Source organism: Pecten maximus, chromosome 11 (assembly GCF_902652985.1).
Source record: "Pecten maximus chromosome 11, xPecMax1.1, whole genome shotgun sequence".
Lineage (NCBI taxonomy): Eukaryota > Metazoa > Mollusca > Bivalvia > Pectinida > Pectinidae > Pecten > Pecten maximus.
Window position 1 is genome coordinate 24,260,418 of NC_047025.1, and position 18,583 is coordinate 24,279,000.

Below are 18,583 nucleotides of genomic sequence, written 5' to 3' on the forward strand. Positions count from 1 at the left end.
TACGTAACATACTTAAGAAATAATTAACGATGATTCGTGTATTATTGCAGGATATACAACGAGGACGAGGATATTTTGCAATTAAATTAATAACGAAGGCCGCAGGCCTGAGTTATTAATTAAAATTGCAAAATGTCCGAGTCCGAGTTGTATATCATGCAACAATACACGAGTCAAAGTTGATTATTTCTATTCTACCATGTACTGTTTAGTTCTGAGATCGACCTCTTTCTAATAGAAAAACAGCAAAGCAACCCCGGGAAAACCTTGTAATTTATTTCTTGAGTATTGCAGTATTTGTTGATGAAATATACAGGCAAGAGCATCTATCATATGGCATTGATTTTGAAAATTAAAAAAAAAAGGATAAAAAAAGCGTGTATTATTGGCACGAGCGTGGGTTATTGGAAAATAATACATGGTTTTAAACCAATCAAAACTAGCGTTACATAGCAAACATGGTAGAATACAATGTAATTGCTGATTAAGATAATTGTATAAACTATGTAGTCTTGCTGCATTTGTTATGTTTTGACCGAGATTCATACAATACTGACAGGTACACCAGATGATGCATTCGTGTATTTTTGAACGATTATCGGAGATTTTAATTTGGAACTACCATTTTTAAAGATAAAACTTAACACCTATCTCACAGATTGAAACTTAATGACAAATGTAAATCGGGGAAAGGGCAAAAGATAAATCATTCCTTATCTGGTCGTCTTTTCCTATTAGTCATTCAGTGTGACGGCCTGTGTCATCAATTGATTTCTACATTGATTGTCAAGTATATGTATGAAGTTCCAATACAAAACAATAATTATAGATTCACTGATCAACTGATAAATATGAAGTGAATACTTACTGTGTAAACTATTTTGATTTTTAAATCGAGATGATGAAGTAATCAACAGTGTTTGACAGCCATTACTAAGATAAATTAAGTAATGGCATCTCAAAACTAGTTTGCAAAGGGCGGACTTGATGATGGTAAAATTGACGCATTGTAAAGAGGCGTCGTAATAGTTTTAACACAGATAAATACGTGTGTGATTGTCATACAGGATATTACATTAATACAGATGTAGAAGTGTTAATGCAGACCGATTTTTAAATTAAAAAATTGAACAAACTCTAGTTTAATTTAAATTATGCAATATAATGTAAGTTATGACGTCAGAATAAACGTTTTGAAATACAATTTCCATCGGGAAAAAAAAGATTGGTTGCTTATTGGTAATATAGATCACTTCATTAAGTCTACAAAATGTTTGATAATCCACTTCCTCTCAGAGCCTAGATGGCTGATATTGCATCAGCTCGGTCACCAGTTGGTACCCTTCAAGTTGTGTCCATGGGCAAGATAATTTATTGCTAATGCTCTGGGTGACATGCAACGGGCCCCCGTATGTTGTTAAATGAGGTAGGCAACAACTACTACAAAAATGGCAAAACAAAACAACACTTGACAGCATTAGCACTTCAAATACATATTAAGATGTATGTAACATGCCCCGGGGATACAACGTTAACCCTTTCAAAATCTGACCACGCGCGGCGTTTTTTAACTTTGGCACATAGACACCACACTCAACCGCACAGTCACAAACGCTAGCGATTGGACTATGCAGCAGAAACGCCCACATCATTTTTGAAAATGTATCTGCGACTCTGGCGAGTCTTATAGGGACCCATAATCAGTACGGTTCCGATGTGTTTTTCAGCTATTTAAAGCAAAGAGTAAATAGTGTATGTGCAATTAATATAGCAAATACGTTTCACTGCTGGTGAATTGCACTGGTAGATCCAGAGACAAGTATACGTAAAGATGTGCATCTGGATGGGATATTGGGTGATGGCGTGTTTAATCTCAGGTTAGTTTCCACCTTCAAATATCAGAGATATTAGATTGAACCTTAATCCAATAGCAAATGAAATAAGGACGTTCTATATTTGGCTTCGAATATCCAGTGAATTAAGTAAACCTGGCAGAAAACAATTTATCAGTCTGATAGGAGTTCGGTTCTCTGTCATCCCTACATCAATTGACCAACACAGTGATACTTATCAATTTCTCGATATATGCAGTAATAATTCACATTAAATATCTAAAATTAAATCAGTGTTGATATCATTCTCTTGTGTATATGAAACATTGGATTAAATACGACTGATATTCCTTAAAGCTTTCCCTCCTCGGACTGAACAAATTAAAACGAAATGATAATGTATATACAAGTTTTCAACTAAATGCTCAAATAAGTTTAATTTAATTAATGCAATAAGATATATGTCGTGGCGTCAGAAGAAAAGTTTCGAAATACAATTTCCATCGGAAAATGAAGTTGCTGCATTTTTATACTAAATATCAGATCATGACGTCGGCAAAGTTTTCGAAATCCACCTCCCCTCGGAGTTTGAAAGGCTGTTTCTGTATCAGTTCAGTCACTAGTTGGTACCTCTGAAGATCTCTCACTCTTCCACAACGCGGGGTCAAACGTCCTAACTTGGATAGAGTACATCTAATAGCAGCTAAGGTCCTTCTGTAAGTGATTGTAAAAGCAGTTTATGGGTATCTCTTGTATTTTAATCCATGACTGACAACAAGTAAATAACCATGGATGTTCAGGTAGATATAGCAATGCATAAATAGCTTCATTATATCAAAACAATAAGTCCTTTGATTCATTTAATATTATCAGAAACAAATCATCGAATCAAGATACCAACTTGAAAGAAAAATGTTAAATATCAAATGTATCATAACGTTGTGTGTAAACATATTTGTATTATTCATCTATATACGAGCATGTTTACGCTTAATAGCAAGTCGTGTACGTTAGTTCTTATGTACCTTGTTTGTACGTTGATCTGTGTTTCCAATGATTGCTTGTTGTAAGCCATGGGGACTGCCACATTGAACAAAGCGACTATTTCACACTGACTCTGTATCGACGTCAAGGCAATCTCGCAATTGTATGATTTATTCACCCTAACAAACGACTGCAGGGCTGAATGAAAATACGTCCAATTTAGAATGAGTTCAGAGCAATGTCAATGGTTTTCTTTAATAAGACATTTTATAAGTACATCCTTCAATATTTAAGCAAACCGATCGATCAAATGTTTCAATACTCTGACAGGCTTTGTAATCTGTAATGAACAATAGGCCCAGGGCCCTAACGGTCACCTGAGTTTTGATATATATTAGCATAGTTGACCCCGGGACCTTGAATGAAGGTAAAGGTCAATCGTTATAGCCCTTCATCCCAGCATGTTATAAACGCAATATCAGGTCTCTTGGCATTTTGGTTATCAAGAAAAAGCTGTTAAAAGATTTTGGCATTTTTAACCCCTGTGACCTTGAATGAAGGTAAAGGTGCATTTGAACAAACTTTGTAGCCCTTCATCCTAGCATGCTAAAGACCCAATATTTGGTATGTGGGCCTTTTAGTTATCAAGAAGAAGTCGTTTCAAATTTTAGCATATTTGACCCATTGACCTTGAATAAAGGCCAAGGTCATCCATTTGTACAAACATGGAAGCTCTTCACCCCAGCATGCTACAGACCTAATATTGGGTATCGGGGCCTTTTGGTTATCAAGAAGAGGTAATTTAAAGATTTTATTATATTTGACCACTGTGACTTTGAATGAAGGTCAAGGTCACCCATTTAAACAAACGTGGTAGCCCATCATCTCAGCATGCTACAGACCCAATATAATATCTGTAGGCCTGGAATTCAGAAGAAGTTGAAAATGTAAATTGTTTACGACGGACGACGGACAACGCACGACTTCGTCTCAGGTGACTTAATAAAAGCTCCCTTTTGACAGGAAAAAGTACGAGAACAATTTTCCTATAAACGACGCTTTGCAGTTTTGTACAAATCATATCAAGCAAACATTATAGAGTATGATTTAGATATTCTGTACACTATAAATCCACACACGGGTTATGCTATTTTTCATCATAATCCAAACGATGAATCAATCTATGATTAATACCACAAGAAAAAGTGCTGATTAAATTTAGAACAAGCTGTTAATAGATAATATCTCAGACAAAACTCTATGGTGTTAAACAAAGGATATTGAAAAAAAGGGGGAAAAACCGAACAAAACAGAACAGAACAAAACTAAACAAAGAAAAGCGTGAATTTCTGAACATAAAATCTAGAACCAGCAAAACCATATGGTGTTAAACTGGCGGCATTGAAAACACATCGTGAGATCATTTATTTAATAACACATAGAACAGATATTCAACAGGTGTTCATCTTGTCGAGTGTTATTTATCAAATCTACAAGATTTTCAGCAAATGGCCATATAATCAAATAATCACACTGATATTCACTGATAGCAAAGTCAAATATTTTTCAATATAAAAAACATTAATGTCATCCACTACAAATAGATTTAAATGAACTTCTGTGTACCACATGTTATGATAATCTAATGGTGGAGGGTTTAATATCGTATATACATTTCACGAAATAATATGAAATATATATTACATCCTCTGGAAGATAGGGAATTGACCGTTACGACTGATGGATATTGATACAATGGTTTTTTTAAGCAACAATAGAAAAATAGCTAGAACGAAACTTTTGATAATTCTATAAAACTCTCTATAACTGTAATGCAACAGAGAATATATCATAATGAAAACAAAGTTCTGAATCAAAATTGATGGAACGATAGCCAAACATACGAAAAGAAATCAAAAACGAAAATGAAAACAAACATCGGTTAAACTTGTACAAGCCCCTGAAGATGTACATACAGAGGGACTAAGATGTACAGAGGGACTAAGATGTACAGAGGGACTAAGATGTACAGAGGGACTAAGATGTACAGAGGGACTAAGGTGTACAGAGGGACTAAGATGTACAGAGGGACTAAGAAGTACAGAGGGACTAAGATGTACAGAGGGACTAAGATGTACAGAGGGACTAAGAAGTACAGAGGGACTAAGATGTACAGAGGGACTAAGATGTACAGAGGGACTAAGAAGTACAGAGGGACTAAGATGTACAGAGGGACTAAGATGTAGGGACTAAGATGTACAGAGGGACTCAGATGTACAGAGGGACTCAGATGTACAGAGGGACTAAGATGTACAGAGGGACTAAGAAGTACAGAGGGACTAAGATGTACAGAGGGACTAAGATGTTACAGAGGGACTAAGATGTACAGAGGGACTAAGATGTACAGAGGGACTAAGATGTACAGAGGGACTAAGATGTACAGAGGGACTAAGATGTTACAGAGGGACTAAGATGTACAGAGGGACTAAGATGTACAGAGGGACTCAGATGTACAGAGGGACTCAGATGTACAGAGGGACTAAGATGTACAGAGGGACTAAGATGTTACAGAGGGACTAAGATGTACAGAGGGACTAAGATGTTACAGAGGGACTCAGATGTACAGAGGGACTCAGATGTACAGAGGGACTAAGATGTACAGAGGGACTAAGATGTACAGAGGGACTAAGATGTACAGAGGGACTAATATGTTACAGAGGGACTAAGATGTACAGAGGGACTAAGATGTACAGAGGGACTCAGATGTACAGAGGGACTAAGATGTTACAGAGGGACTAAGATGTACAGAGGGACTAAGATGTACAGAGGGACTAAGATGTACAGAGGGACTAAGATCAGGTGATCTTGGAGGCTTCTTCTGCTTTATCGATGACATCTTCCATAAAATATAGATCACATCCTGGTTAAGGCACATTATCAACATGAGAACGGACTTCATATCGCACAAGGAAATAGAACAAATCCAAATCAAATCGTGATGTTGACCATAAAATTTCCCCTACTTCCATTATTACATGTTTTCCTGTTTTTATTTAGTTTTACATGTATGTAATATTGTGTTGTACAAATGGAAATATATATTTGTATGACCTACCCTTCTTCGTAAGTTCGGTCACGCCGCCATCTTGGTGACAGACAACGCCGCTAGGTTCGATAAGACTTCTGATCTTGTGTGCGTTTGGACATACTATCTCTGCCTGGTGGAGAAACCACTCAAGCGTCAGGGATCGACTTCTGCGTGTGAAGACAATACAAAAGAAACACGTTAAAACAAATTGAGGGCATATAAAACACAAACGTCACATATAGTTCAGCAGTTTGTCTGACTGAAGAAAGACCTTTACCCAATAGCATAACCTACCTTGATCTTTACTAACAACGTAACTATTTGTCTCCCAATCGTTAGTTTTCTGAGTAACATGTCTGTTTTGCCTACCGATGACAGTACATTTTTGTTTTTTGTTGTTTTTTGTTTTTTGTTTTTGTTTTCACTTTTGACGGAAATGCTAACAACACAATCGAGAGTATAAGTTGATATAAGAGGAAAAGTTTTCGGAACTCCTTGTCTTCTACTTGTACTTTTTTAAGGACCTCAATGAAACCTTTTGGGTTTTTTTTTCGTATTTTGCCCTTATTTTTCCTTCAGCCAGATTTTGAGTTACAATTAAGTTTTTGTGTTTTGTTTTAAAGCCGATTCTCTCTGTCTCACAACAAGTGAAATAATTGAATATGAAAATCATGTCATTGATAGTATTTATCATGTGTACATTGTTTTATAATCCTATCATGAAAACATTATTATTATTAAAATATGTGTAAGTGTAACTAATCTATCATTAAACGCATCATGAATAACAAAAGTATCAAATGTATGCCTACTCAAAAAATATGTCCACTGTATCGACACATTTTCAATGGTTTGCTTCCCATTCAACGTTATTTCACGTTATTTCAGTATATTGTAATTCGTTTTCCATCATTGAAAGATGATGATGATGATGATGGTGATGATGGTGGTGGTGGTGGTGGTGGTGATGATGATGATGATGATGATGATGGTGATGATGCTGATCATGGTGGTGGTGGTGGTGGTGGTGGTGATGATGATGATGATGATGGTGATGATGCTGATCATGGTGGTGGTGGTGGTGGTGGTGGTGATGATGATGATGATGATGATGATGATGATGATGATGATGATGATGATGATGATGATCCCCCCCTCCTTATATCTTTTTATCAAAATAAAGCCTTCCTTCAACATTATTAAAAATAATAATTAATTATATGAATTATGCATACAAAATGTACCTTCAAACCACAAGCATATTATATAAACAATCTCTTATTATCCTCATAACCCTTTCTCGTACACCATGTTGTAGATGCCTTAAGTAAAGTTTATTGTGACCTCTGTCATATGATTAATGCTCAAAGAAATATAATTCCTGGAAACCTCTTCATAAAAAACAATACATCAAAACGTTATTGTTTTGGTAGCTGTACACATAATTATATTCAACACAGTACAATTACAACAGGAAATTCAAATATTTAACCTTCAGATAAACAACAGTGTATATTATACATTGTTTTAATAATTAAATATACAACACATACACACACATATATATAATGTATGGTCTAATAAGCAATAACGATGGTATGGCCTAGTATAGGCACTGAATCCAAACAATTAGAAAGAAATAATTGGAAATGTAGTAATAACGACAATACAGACAAGTAAAGTTGTCGAAAATTACAAACGATCACATACAAACATAGAACATGGAACAGTAACACAAGTTTAGCAGATAAACAACGAAAAATGTCGATGTGCTTGTGGTAATGATCACCTCGATCGATAATTAAAGATGCATATTAATTATCTGAATTAATTATCGACCGGGGGTATCATCAACAGAAACATACCGACATTGTTCGTTGTTTATCTGCTAAACTTGTGTAACTGTTTCATGTTCTATGTTTGTATGAGAATTTATTTGTGTGTACTGTCGTTATTACTACATAACCAAATAGATATTATGTATATACGTGTGTATATATAAACATCCTAGTTTTATTTGAATTCCTTTTGTATCATAAAAGAAGTAAATTTTACAATAAAACGAGTAAGTAACACCTTACCTACATTTGTCCCCTAACCAGACCAGGAAGTCCTCTCTACCGAGATTATTGTTGAAGTTGATCCGTAACAGATTATTCACCTCTTCAAATGAGTTGTATTCAACAGATTTCTCATTCAGAGCGTATACCAAAGCGAGGCTGGAAAGATTATCACAGTAACGTTTGGTGAGATGATTTGACGAAGGAACTGCCAACGAACGGTCAACTACACCTAAACAATATATAAATAAAAGGTTGTTTATTTATCAATCCCCCCGTTTTCTGTTCAACAATTGAAACTTTTGGTCTCTATTTGTAAGATGTATCATTGAATTTAATATAAATATAATTATATAAAGTAATTTTATATTCATTAAGAATTAGATTAGGGTTAAGCATGATTATATTCAGCATACATGACAAAATGATATAGAACTTATATAACATATTATATGACGATACTCTTTTCACAGAACAACATGGTTGTTTATCTTTCACGTTTTGATTACAATGTCGTATTCTGACGAGAAAAAGGATATTGCAACTTATAATTGTTAGATTCTATAATTTTCTAATCAACAAGAGAAAGAAAAATGAATATTAAAAACATACCTATCAATATTGCCACGATAAGAATCATGTTGGTGTTTGAATATGCTGTCGTCCTCCGTGTGTGTTAATTCTTGTGCAATGGTTTTGTGCGCACACATAAATTACGAGACACATTTAGTACATGTCCGACCGGTGGACATAACAGATGCCAGTTTTACTGTGATGTATGTGCAAAATTCATAAAGCACATGTCTTTTATAAAAGATAAATGCCAAAATTAACATTTTTACCTTTCAGGAAATTATATAATTCCAAATGTTGCTGAAAAGATAAATATGTTTTACTTTTTCCGGAGTTTAAAGGAGCATATCCGTTTGGAGCACGTCGACAATAATATTTTGAAGATAAGCTTGTTCGTCATATTTTCAGATATTTTGTCTGTGAAATGATCTTCCAGCAGGTAAATCTGTTGGCATGAAATTGAACCTCTAAACTTATATTGAACCCATATTATATATTTTTATTTAAAGCAGTGAAGTGTCCCAAGCATTTTTAATGGCGTAGAAATGAATCTGTAAACTTATCGTACCATTTTGTAAATTGAAAAAATAATTACGGAATCCATATTACACATTTTTATTTAAAGTAGTAAAGTGTCGCACGTGTTCCTTTAATTAGCTCCAGTTACAGTACATACGTGATACTGTCATAAATGACTGTGACAGACGGATCTAGGCCTGTTCTTTATTTCACCTGATGTCGGTTATATTAACGCTGTTTTGAAAAGTAAAAAACATAATTTATTAATAGTTTTGACAAAAGACTTAAACATGTACTTTACCCTAGCCAATGCTTACTCCAAAATTTGAATTTTACGAATGTGACGTATTAATTTTATTTTAGCAATTCAGTAACACAGTTTTGCTGTGGAATCCTGCTTTTTTTGTTAGTTTTAAAAAACCTAAAAGAATAAAATGTGTCACATGATGTAGTTAAAATGTGTTACTTTAAAAGTAATGTTGTGCCAGATGAGTAAATGCCTCTCATTTATCTTAACTGCAATCTAGTTTTTTTCGCAGCATATTTCTAAAATAAAATTGAAATATGACATAATTAGTTTAGTTATTAATGGATACTACATAGCTTTGGTAACATTTATACAGTAAAACAATGACTTGCTTTACGAAGTTATAAGAGGTACACTCGCAGTGGGTTTGTTAATAATAGTATTGCTTGTAGCAATCTCCATTTGAATTTCATAGAAGGATGAAACAGCTGTACGGGACAGTTATATATTCATTACTCGACATATAATCTATCAACCACTAAACTATAACTGTAGGGTTTCAGCGAGATAATGTTCAGTCCTATTTGTATTTTCCCTTTGTTCTGTCATACCTGTACTTTCCTTTTGTTCAGTCCTATGTGTATTTTCCTTTTATTCTGTCCTACCTGTATTTTCGTTTTTTTTCTCATGCCTACCTGTATTTTCCCTTTGTTCAGTCCTACCTGTATTTTTCTTTTGTTCTGTCCTATTTGTATTTTCCTTTTATTCTGTCTTACATTGTACCTGTATTTTTTTTCATGCCTACCTGTACTGTCCTTTTGTTCTGTCCTATTTGTATTTTCCTTTTGTTCTGTCCTACCTCTGTTTTCCTTTTGTTCTGTCCTATCTTTATTTTCCCCTCTGTTCAGTCCTATCTGTATTTTCCTTTTGTTCTGTCCTACCTGTGTTTTCCTTTTGTTCAGTCCTTCTTGTATTTTCCTTTTGTTCAGTCCTATTTTTATTTTCCTTTTGTTCTGTCCTATCTTTATTTTCCCTCTGTTCAGTCCTATCTGTATTTTCCTTTTGTTCTGTCTTATCTTTATCTTTTTGTTCTGTCCTATGTGTGTTTTCCTTCTGTTCATTCCTACCTGTATTTTCCTTTTGTTCATTCCTACCTGTACTTTCCTTTTGTTCATTCCTACCTGTATTTTCTTTTTGTTCTGTCCTATCGGTAACCCTTTTGTTCAGTCCTATGTGTATTTTCCTTTTGTTCATGCCTACCTGTATTTTCCTTTTTGTTCTGTCTTACATGCATTTTCCTTTTGTACTGTCCTACCTGTGTTTTCTTTTTGTTCCATCAGATCTGTATTCTTAAATTCCATTCTGTATTGTGATCATATCCGAAAAGATGTAAACAATAGTATGGTGCGGTTTGATATCATTATTTATTCATATTTACCGTCATTGTGTCAATCCTTCCACATACTAAGAAAGACAACTCTTCTATTCTCACTAACACCACCATTTGAATGATGTTCTTAATGCATACATTATGTTCATATGTATATATATATATAGTCACCACGGTCTGAATTTCCTAAATATGGAGCATAAGATATTGAAATCTACTATGTATAATTCAGGCATAGTTAATGTATCGAAGATTTTTTTTAAGATTAAGGCATGCCATGTGATTACTTAGGAAATAATTGTTATTTTTTTTTTGTTCACTGGTGTATGAACGGCATTTTTTGACAGATATTTTAAATGACGCGCGCGTAGTGACGAAACAGCTGAATGATCGATGTAACAGCGTAACAGATAGTTCCAATTTGGCGGGAAAGGTAATCAAGTCCACAAAATATAGTTCCACACAAATTCATTATTTTAATCATCATGAAAGAAAAATATTGAAATGTTGTCTTCAATTTTACAATTATTAACAAGTTTTAAAGCCTGTGTCGCACTTTAATCATAAGGGTAACAACTATACGCATTTTTAACCTTTATTTCAAAAGTTCTCTTGGTACTCTTATGCGCCGTAGGTAACGTCGCATGGAAATGATAATAATATATACATGATATATGTAGCGTGTGTGGGTTAATGATGCGCCCCATTCTGTTGCTATTATGTGTATGGCGTGTAAAATATACATTGTTGTACATTGTTGCAACTTGTACAATGACGTCACTTTGTTTACAGGTACCGCGTTGTGCCTGCATGGCCTGACCACAGGGCCACGTCACTATCGTATTGTTTTGTAAACACTTTTAAGATATGTCTACCCTACATATACGACTCATAACCTGTCACAGGTTATGAGTCGTATGGCAGGATAGTGACGTGGCCGTGTGGCCAAACATGGATACTTCTTTCTGTATTTTTCAGTGTTTTTGTTAGTTTTCTTATGTTTAAATAGATCAGTTTTGGATAATACAACCTCATTCAATACGAGATATGAATGGAGTTTTACGAAAAACGGCATGTTGCGCATAAAACTTAAACTTTCACTTTGTCAGTGCATTCGTGATCGCAGCTTGGATCGGCCGTCAAATCATTAGGTATTTCAGTAAACACCTCAAAATAATCGATAATAACAGCAACCTTTCAACCGAAGTAGACTTACAGCACTTTTCTCCAGTTTCTAAGTATGATGGACAAGTGTATCATGTTTGTTTGTACGAAAAAAATACGTTAATATCTAGGCGATATTTACCGACCAAGTACTAGTGTTAATGTAGTTGTTCGTGCCGGTCACATGACCACGCGGGAACACGAGGACTGAAGAAATTATCCAGATAAGGATATTTAATGATATCTAATGATATTTAATGATATTTAATGATATTTAATGATAAATTTCTGGTACATGATATAGTGCATCCCCTATACCAGACTCAGGACATGGTAATTGTTATAATAATAATTTGTGAATGTAACGACACTACAGTTTATAAACTGGCCTTGAAATTGTAGAATAAATCAATGTTTTTCCAGTGTTTATCCAGTTCATTTTTTGAAACAAATTCAAATTATTAGCACACACTACACTTTCTGGTAGGCCATTCCACACATTTACAGTTCGTAGTAAAAGACTATTTTCCCACTTCATACCTGGACACTGTCGAGGGTATATTTTCAAAGAATTTCCTTTGTTTCCAGACTGATTTGAAACATTTTCACATAACTTCAAAAATCCGGTTACATGTAGCTCGCGATCGTATTTTCCATGAATTATTTTACATAGTTCGATCATATCTCCTCGCTGTCTTCTGAATGATAATGTTGGTAAACTCAGGCACTTCCCTCTTTCTGGATATGGCAGATGTTTTACTTCGGCGACCAGTTTTGTTGCCCTTCTCTGAACACCTTCGATTTTTTTAATGTACTTTGTTTTGTATGGAAACCAAATAGCGCTTGCGAAATAAAGTTGAGTTCGGAATCAATACTCCTAGGACTTTTTCTGCTTCCAATTTTTTAAAAGTTGTATCTGCAAGATGGTAAGTAAAATCCTTTATAGTGGTTTTTCCTGGATGCATATGAACACATTTCCCTGGGTGACGTTTTAATAGCCATGCATCACACCGTTTTTCTATTCGATTTAGATCTTCCTGAAGAAGTTTTTGGTCATTTTCTCCGGTGATAACTTTGAACATTTTCGTGTCGTCTGCAAACAAGTATACCTCCGAATTAAGAGAGTCTGGTAGATCGTTTATATATAGATGACAAAAAGTATAGGACCTATTACAGACCCTTGTGGAACTCCCGATGTATAACTGGTCTCCATTCAGAATTATTTCTATGAATAACGACTCGTTGTTTCCTATCTTTTAAAAAATCCGATCCATGTTATAACTGTATGAGGTATTCCATATGATTTAAGTTTTTGAACTATTCTCTTGTGTGGTACAGTGTCGAACGCTTTTTGAAAATCGGTGTAAATACAATCTACCGGATTAACGCTATCCAATGCTCTGGTCCATTCATCAAGAACAGTAAGAAGTTGAAGTGTAGTCGATCTACTCGATATAAATCCATATTGTTTATTACTAAAGAATGAGTTGGCTTTCATATGTTTAATTAGGTGATTACTTACCATTGTTTCCATTGTTTTGCAGACAACTGATGTGAGACTGACGGGTCTGTAATTCCAGCGAGTGATTTGTTTCCCTTTTTGTAGATAGCACATCCATTGGCTTCCTTCCAGGCTGATGGTACCATTCCTGTATTTATTGATCGGTTATATAGTAATGTCAATGGCATTGGCATTGTGTTGGACAGCTCCTTGAGGAGTCTTGGGTGTATTTCGTCTGGGCCTGGAGATTTATTAACATTGAGACTTGATAATGCTTTTTGTGTTTCTGTTTCCATAAATCACACACTTGTCATCTCCTTTTTAACATCGCTGGGGGGTTTGAGGAATTTCGCCGTCGGGCTCCGTTATAAATACACTACTGAAAACATTTTAAAGAATTTCGGCTTTCTCGATGTCACTGTCTGTTTTCGCAGATGTTACATTGTTGTAATCTGTGTGCAGATCACCTATAGCGGGTTTAGTTTTTGACTTTCCGTTTATATAATTCCAAATTACTTTCGGATATTGGAGACCGAGCGTTGAAATCCGGCTGTTAAAGCATATAGAGCTGACGAGAAATCATTATATAAAGTATTTGTTTAAAAAAAAAGTTTTTTTTTGTTCTGTTCAATTATAAATGCAACATTAACCCACTTAAAGGGACATTCCGTTGTTGAAATGAATTTATTCTACGGAAATAAAAGGAAACGGGGTTCTTGTATATTTCTCAACTAGTAAAAGTTATAAACTACCGTGATACAACACTCATGGTCCAAAGACAACACAAAGTTCTTTAAAAAAAAAAAAAGAAGTTTTCGTAACTTCGACCCGAAGCGAGAAAATAAATCGCCGCCAACGACTATCAATACGAACATGCGCAGACAAGTTCATCAACAGAAACGAAAATAGTATACGCGTCTCCCTGAGGTAGCAACTAGATAAAAGGTCCCTTAAATCGGAATCGACAAGAAAATAAGGACATGACAAGATGGAGAAAGTCATAAAAAGTCGTATATATGTCGGCAACTATATAGACACTTGGAAGAGAGCGAATGAGGCTGCGTCGGTCGAGCCGGAACTACTACTGGAAAGTTCTGCGGGATATTCGACTCAACAGTCTGACAGGTTCGTAAGAGGAGTTCATGTTCAAAGTTACACAAAATCACAGGCATTAAAACTAAATATCACCTCATCGAACCAAAATAAATGATTTTACAAGTATACTGTGTATTTGTCTTATTTCGGTACGAAATCCATGTACACGTTTTGTTTGTGAACACGGCACACGTGCCTGTGTCCTGTGGTGCTCATGTTTGTATGTAGTACTAAGTTTTAGTGGTTTTTTTTATATTCTTAACTCATTTACTATCTATGCATGATACCATAATATAAGTAATTGAGGTAAAACGATCTATAATTGGGATTTTATCATCATGACACAAACAATATCTCTACATCTCGCTTTATGCCGTGATCTGTTTACGGTTGTCTGCGGTGTCACGTGATATTTGTCTAAATGAGGTGAAGGAGGCGTGGCTGAATATTTCAGTGCAGATGTCTGTACAAATATGATATTTATTTCATCACATTTAGTCATAGGTATCGGTGTAAGCTTCTTTCATTTATAAATCCGGTAGATTACTGTATAAGTCGTATCTGCCGTTCGAACGAAGGAAGGCCCCTTTTAATAATATGACTTATCAAGATTTGAAATTGAATCCGGATTCCTTTGATAAATTCTCGAGGAACACTCATTTATCCATATTCTATATTGACATTTTTTTTCGAAAAGATCTATTGATGTAGATTTAAATTTCAAGTGTTTCCTGCAATAGAACAACTCTTCTTTGTGGTAATCTTAAACCCTTCACGTAATAGGTAATCGGCCCCTGATAAGGATCTCATTTAATGGTTTGTAACAACCTTTATCGAACAAACAAGCACTTTTACGACCGTAATTTGTTTTACCATTCTAATGTAAAGATCTTTCAACTCCAATATCCGTTTACAAATCAAGGTCGATACCATCACGCTGGATTTACGCATTCAGTAAAAATTCGAATTCCTTCAAATATGCGTTCCCCGGATCCGAAATAATATTTTTTTGATGGGGTACTGTTAATCTCTTAGTTTTACAGACATAATTATCTGTCCATGAAACAAAACAAAAATAAAATAAAAAATAAAATAAAATATTAATTTTTTTCCATCAAATGATATATTACTTCAAGCTACATAATACAAATCATCATTATGCACTACGTTATGACGATTTGACGATGGCCGATAAGGGGGTTATGATCAGTTGACCTCAATGCTTACCATACAACGGTATACTTACAGCCAATAACAAAGCGCCTCTTATATGCCTGTTTAGTAGTATGATGTGCATATTGAATGAGCTATCGAAACAGTGTAGAAAATGTTAAATAGCCTCTGATCTATCTGTTGTTTTGCTTTTTCCTTTGCTTTCGCGGTATTGTCTGTTAAAACAATGGAAAATTGTTTTTGGAAGTGAAGTGGCTGACGTTCGGCGAAGCCATCTTAGTTTGATTGACATTCGGGACACTCGGATATTATCTATTCAAGGACCAACCATGAGGTTCACAAAGGGAATCAAATTCTAGCAAAAGTTTGCCAGTTGAGTTAATATGATTGGTTGGTTTAAATGTCATCTGAACATGACCCCTAGCCGGCTACCATCAGATCATCATAACGTAGTGTATAATGACGATCTGTATTTTATTCAGATTGATATCATTTCTAAACCGACTGTTAGTACATAATGTAAATAGCTGACAACGGACATTGATGTGTTGGCTGGGCATGGCCATGTCATTTCCAAAGATGTCTGTCCCTACTATATAAATATATAAAGCCATTGCCTACGTTTAATCCCTTTCAATGGTGTCGGTTGTTTTCTTATGAGTTTTATTTCGGCAAAACAGATGACCACATAAAGATTTTGTCCCTGGATGACTGCATTGCTGACTGACGCTTTTATAATTTTCCACTGAAATAACACACCCAGCTAATGTAGTATGACATTCCACTCAGTCCCGATTACTGACAGAAGTGTAGACATTCCTCAACGGTATTTCCCTACAAGCTGAAAAATATCGAAAGTAAGATTCGAAACATATGTTAACGCAAATTGAAAATATTTCAGATTGTTTTTACTCGTACATGGATGCAAATCTGGCTGTTATACTGTAGTAGTCACAAATGTCTAGTGGTAGGACGCAGGGCTACGTAACCGAAGGGTCGCTAGTTCGAGTCCCGGCACGGCCGCCCTGTTTTATAATTGAACAAGATACTTTACTTCGTTGTGTTCAGGTCGACTCAGCTGTAAATGCGTACATGTCAGGACAGTGCAAAACATGACGTATGTAAGCTGTAAGCGCCGAAATGGCAGCTCCGGCTCCCCGGTAATTATAAGAAAGACATTGGCCTGTTGCTGAAGGTCCGATAACCACGGATAATAATTTGTGAACCGCATTGAGACGACTATGTTGCTGTGACATAGCGGTACATAAACTCTAAATTATAACTATTGTCACGACCATAACTGGACCATCTGATTGCAATAAGGTTGACAGGTTTCTCTACCAGGAAAGGAGTGGGTTGGACCACCTACAGTATACAGATATAATCAACATCGAACCGGAAATGATTAACACCTCGCCTCGTTCTGAATATCACAGCGACAGGGGAGATAACAACCAATAGTGATAATGTAGGAAAGGGTCTATATTGGAGCGAAGAAGGATACACACGAGAAAATCATAGCATCATTTGAAATGAAGAGTGGTTTCAGAGCTTCTTTATGATATTATGGTAATGTGTTATCGGAAAAATATTCGTGATTTAATTAAAATTTCTATTCCGAACCAAAGAACACTGATAGATAGACGATTTGCGTAAAAATACCAAGTTTTATACTAGTAAGACGGCTTTTGATGTCTTTGTTGGATTGATGTCAGTCAGGATTCGCAGTATTTCAGTTCTCTAGCTCGAACTTTATAGTATTAACATGTATACTCCAGTATAATGTCTCACCTGGACATAGCTCAGGAATTTATAACATGTTAGTTTCAGCTGTCTGGGATATGACATGTGAATAACTCTGCTCAGTGTTAGTAAACGTAGGTCTGCCTTCCGGGGACATCCTTAATTAATACAGCACAGAAACTGGGAGGATTTAAAGCGTTCACAAACGTGTCTCATAAATAAACGGTAGTGTGACCTAATTCTGGACAATGAACAAACATGTGTTACGTTTTTATCTTATTTAATTGGTATGCATTTGAAGTATAGTCGCGCAAGACACGCGTTTTTAAGCAACAGGACTGCAACCCCGCCTTGTTTGGGACTAATGTAAGACAATTAAACATGGACGTGTATGTAGAGGCCACTTGTATATGAAGACCATCTGTTTTTGGAAAAATGTAATACATTCCATTTCAAATGAACCTCTATAATGAGGCAATTTGCATATAAAGACCAACTATTTTTGAACAAATGCAACACAATTCTTTATATAATTACTAACCTCTAAAAAGAGGCAGCTTAGATATAAAACCACATGTGTTTTGACATATATAACGATCCGTTTATATAAACCTTTTTATTGGATGTGTGTGAGGTTGTGTGTTAGTGCATGTGTGTGTGTGTGTGAGTGTGTAAGGTTGTTAGTTAGTGCACATTTGAGTATGTGTGTAAGGCTCAGTTTAAGTGCACATGTGAGTGTGTGTATATAAGGTTGTGTGTAGTGCACATGTAAGTAGGTCCATATAAGGATGTGTGTTAGTACACATGTGCGTATGTTTGATATGAAAAAGAACATGTTATTAGATGAGCATCATAAGTGCTGGCATGAATGAGAATTATGAAGACGATTATGAGGGCAATTGCCAAAGAAGATGCTCTGCTGGTGTATGTGTGTGTGTGCGTGTGTGTGTGTGTGTGTGTGTGTCTGTTGGTGTTTGTTGTGCTATATTTCTTGTCTCTGTCCTGTTTTTGATTATGTGAAAAATCTGGCAAAAATAAAACAAATTAAAAAAAAAAAACCTTTGTATTGGGACCATCTGTCTACAAAGATAAGTAGGATGTACCGCCATCCACTTTGTATGAACCTCTGTATAACGGTCACTTTTCTCTGGTCAATCTATTGTGGTGTTTATAGGCAGTTTTTAGATGATAATATGATATTCGCCATTTTACTC

The 18,583-nt window shown here is 35.4% G+C and overlaps 1 protein-coding gene across 1 annotated transcript; it reads right to left on the bottom strand.

Moving 5' to 3' along the window:
• Positions 1-2,236: 2,236 nt before the first annotated feature.
• Positions 2,237-8,741, bottom strand: LOC117338170. The gene is made up of 5 exons (XM_033899394.1): positions 8,577-8,741; positions 7,986-8,196; positions 5,932-6,071; positions 2,858-3,014; positions 2,237-2,546 (listed from the first exon to the last, which is right to left on the bottom strand). The coding sequence occupies exons 1-5, from the start codon at positions 8,602-8,604 to the stop codon at positions 2,372-2,374; spliced, it is 711 nt and encodes a 236-aa protein (XP_033755285.1). The 5' UTR covers positions 8,605-8,741; the 3' UTR covers positions 2,237-2,371.
• Positions 8,742-18,583: the final 9,842 nt, after the last annotated feature.

What these genes read in the sequence shown, in the direction of transcription:
- LOC117338170 (XM_033899394.1), bottom strand. Translation starts at nt 8,604, where the DNA reads ATGATTCTTATCGTGGCAATATTGATAG. An exon ending in GACCGAACTTACGAAGAAGG is followed by an intron (nt 3,015 to 5,931) that starts GTAGGTCATACA and finishes ATTTTCATTCAG; the next exon opens with CCCTGCAGTCGTTTGTTAGG. An exon ending in CAGATCAACGTACAAACAAG is followed by an intron (nt 2,547 to 2,857) that starts GTACATAAGAAC and finishes AATCACTTACAG; the next exon opens with AAGGACCTTAGCTGCTATTA.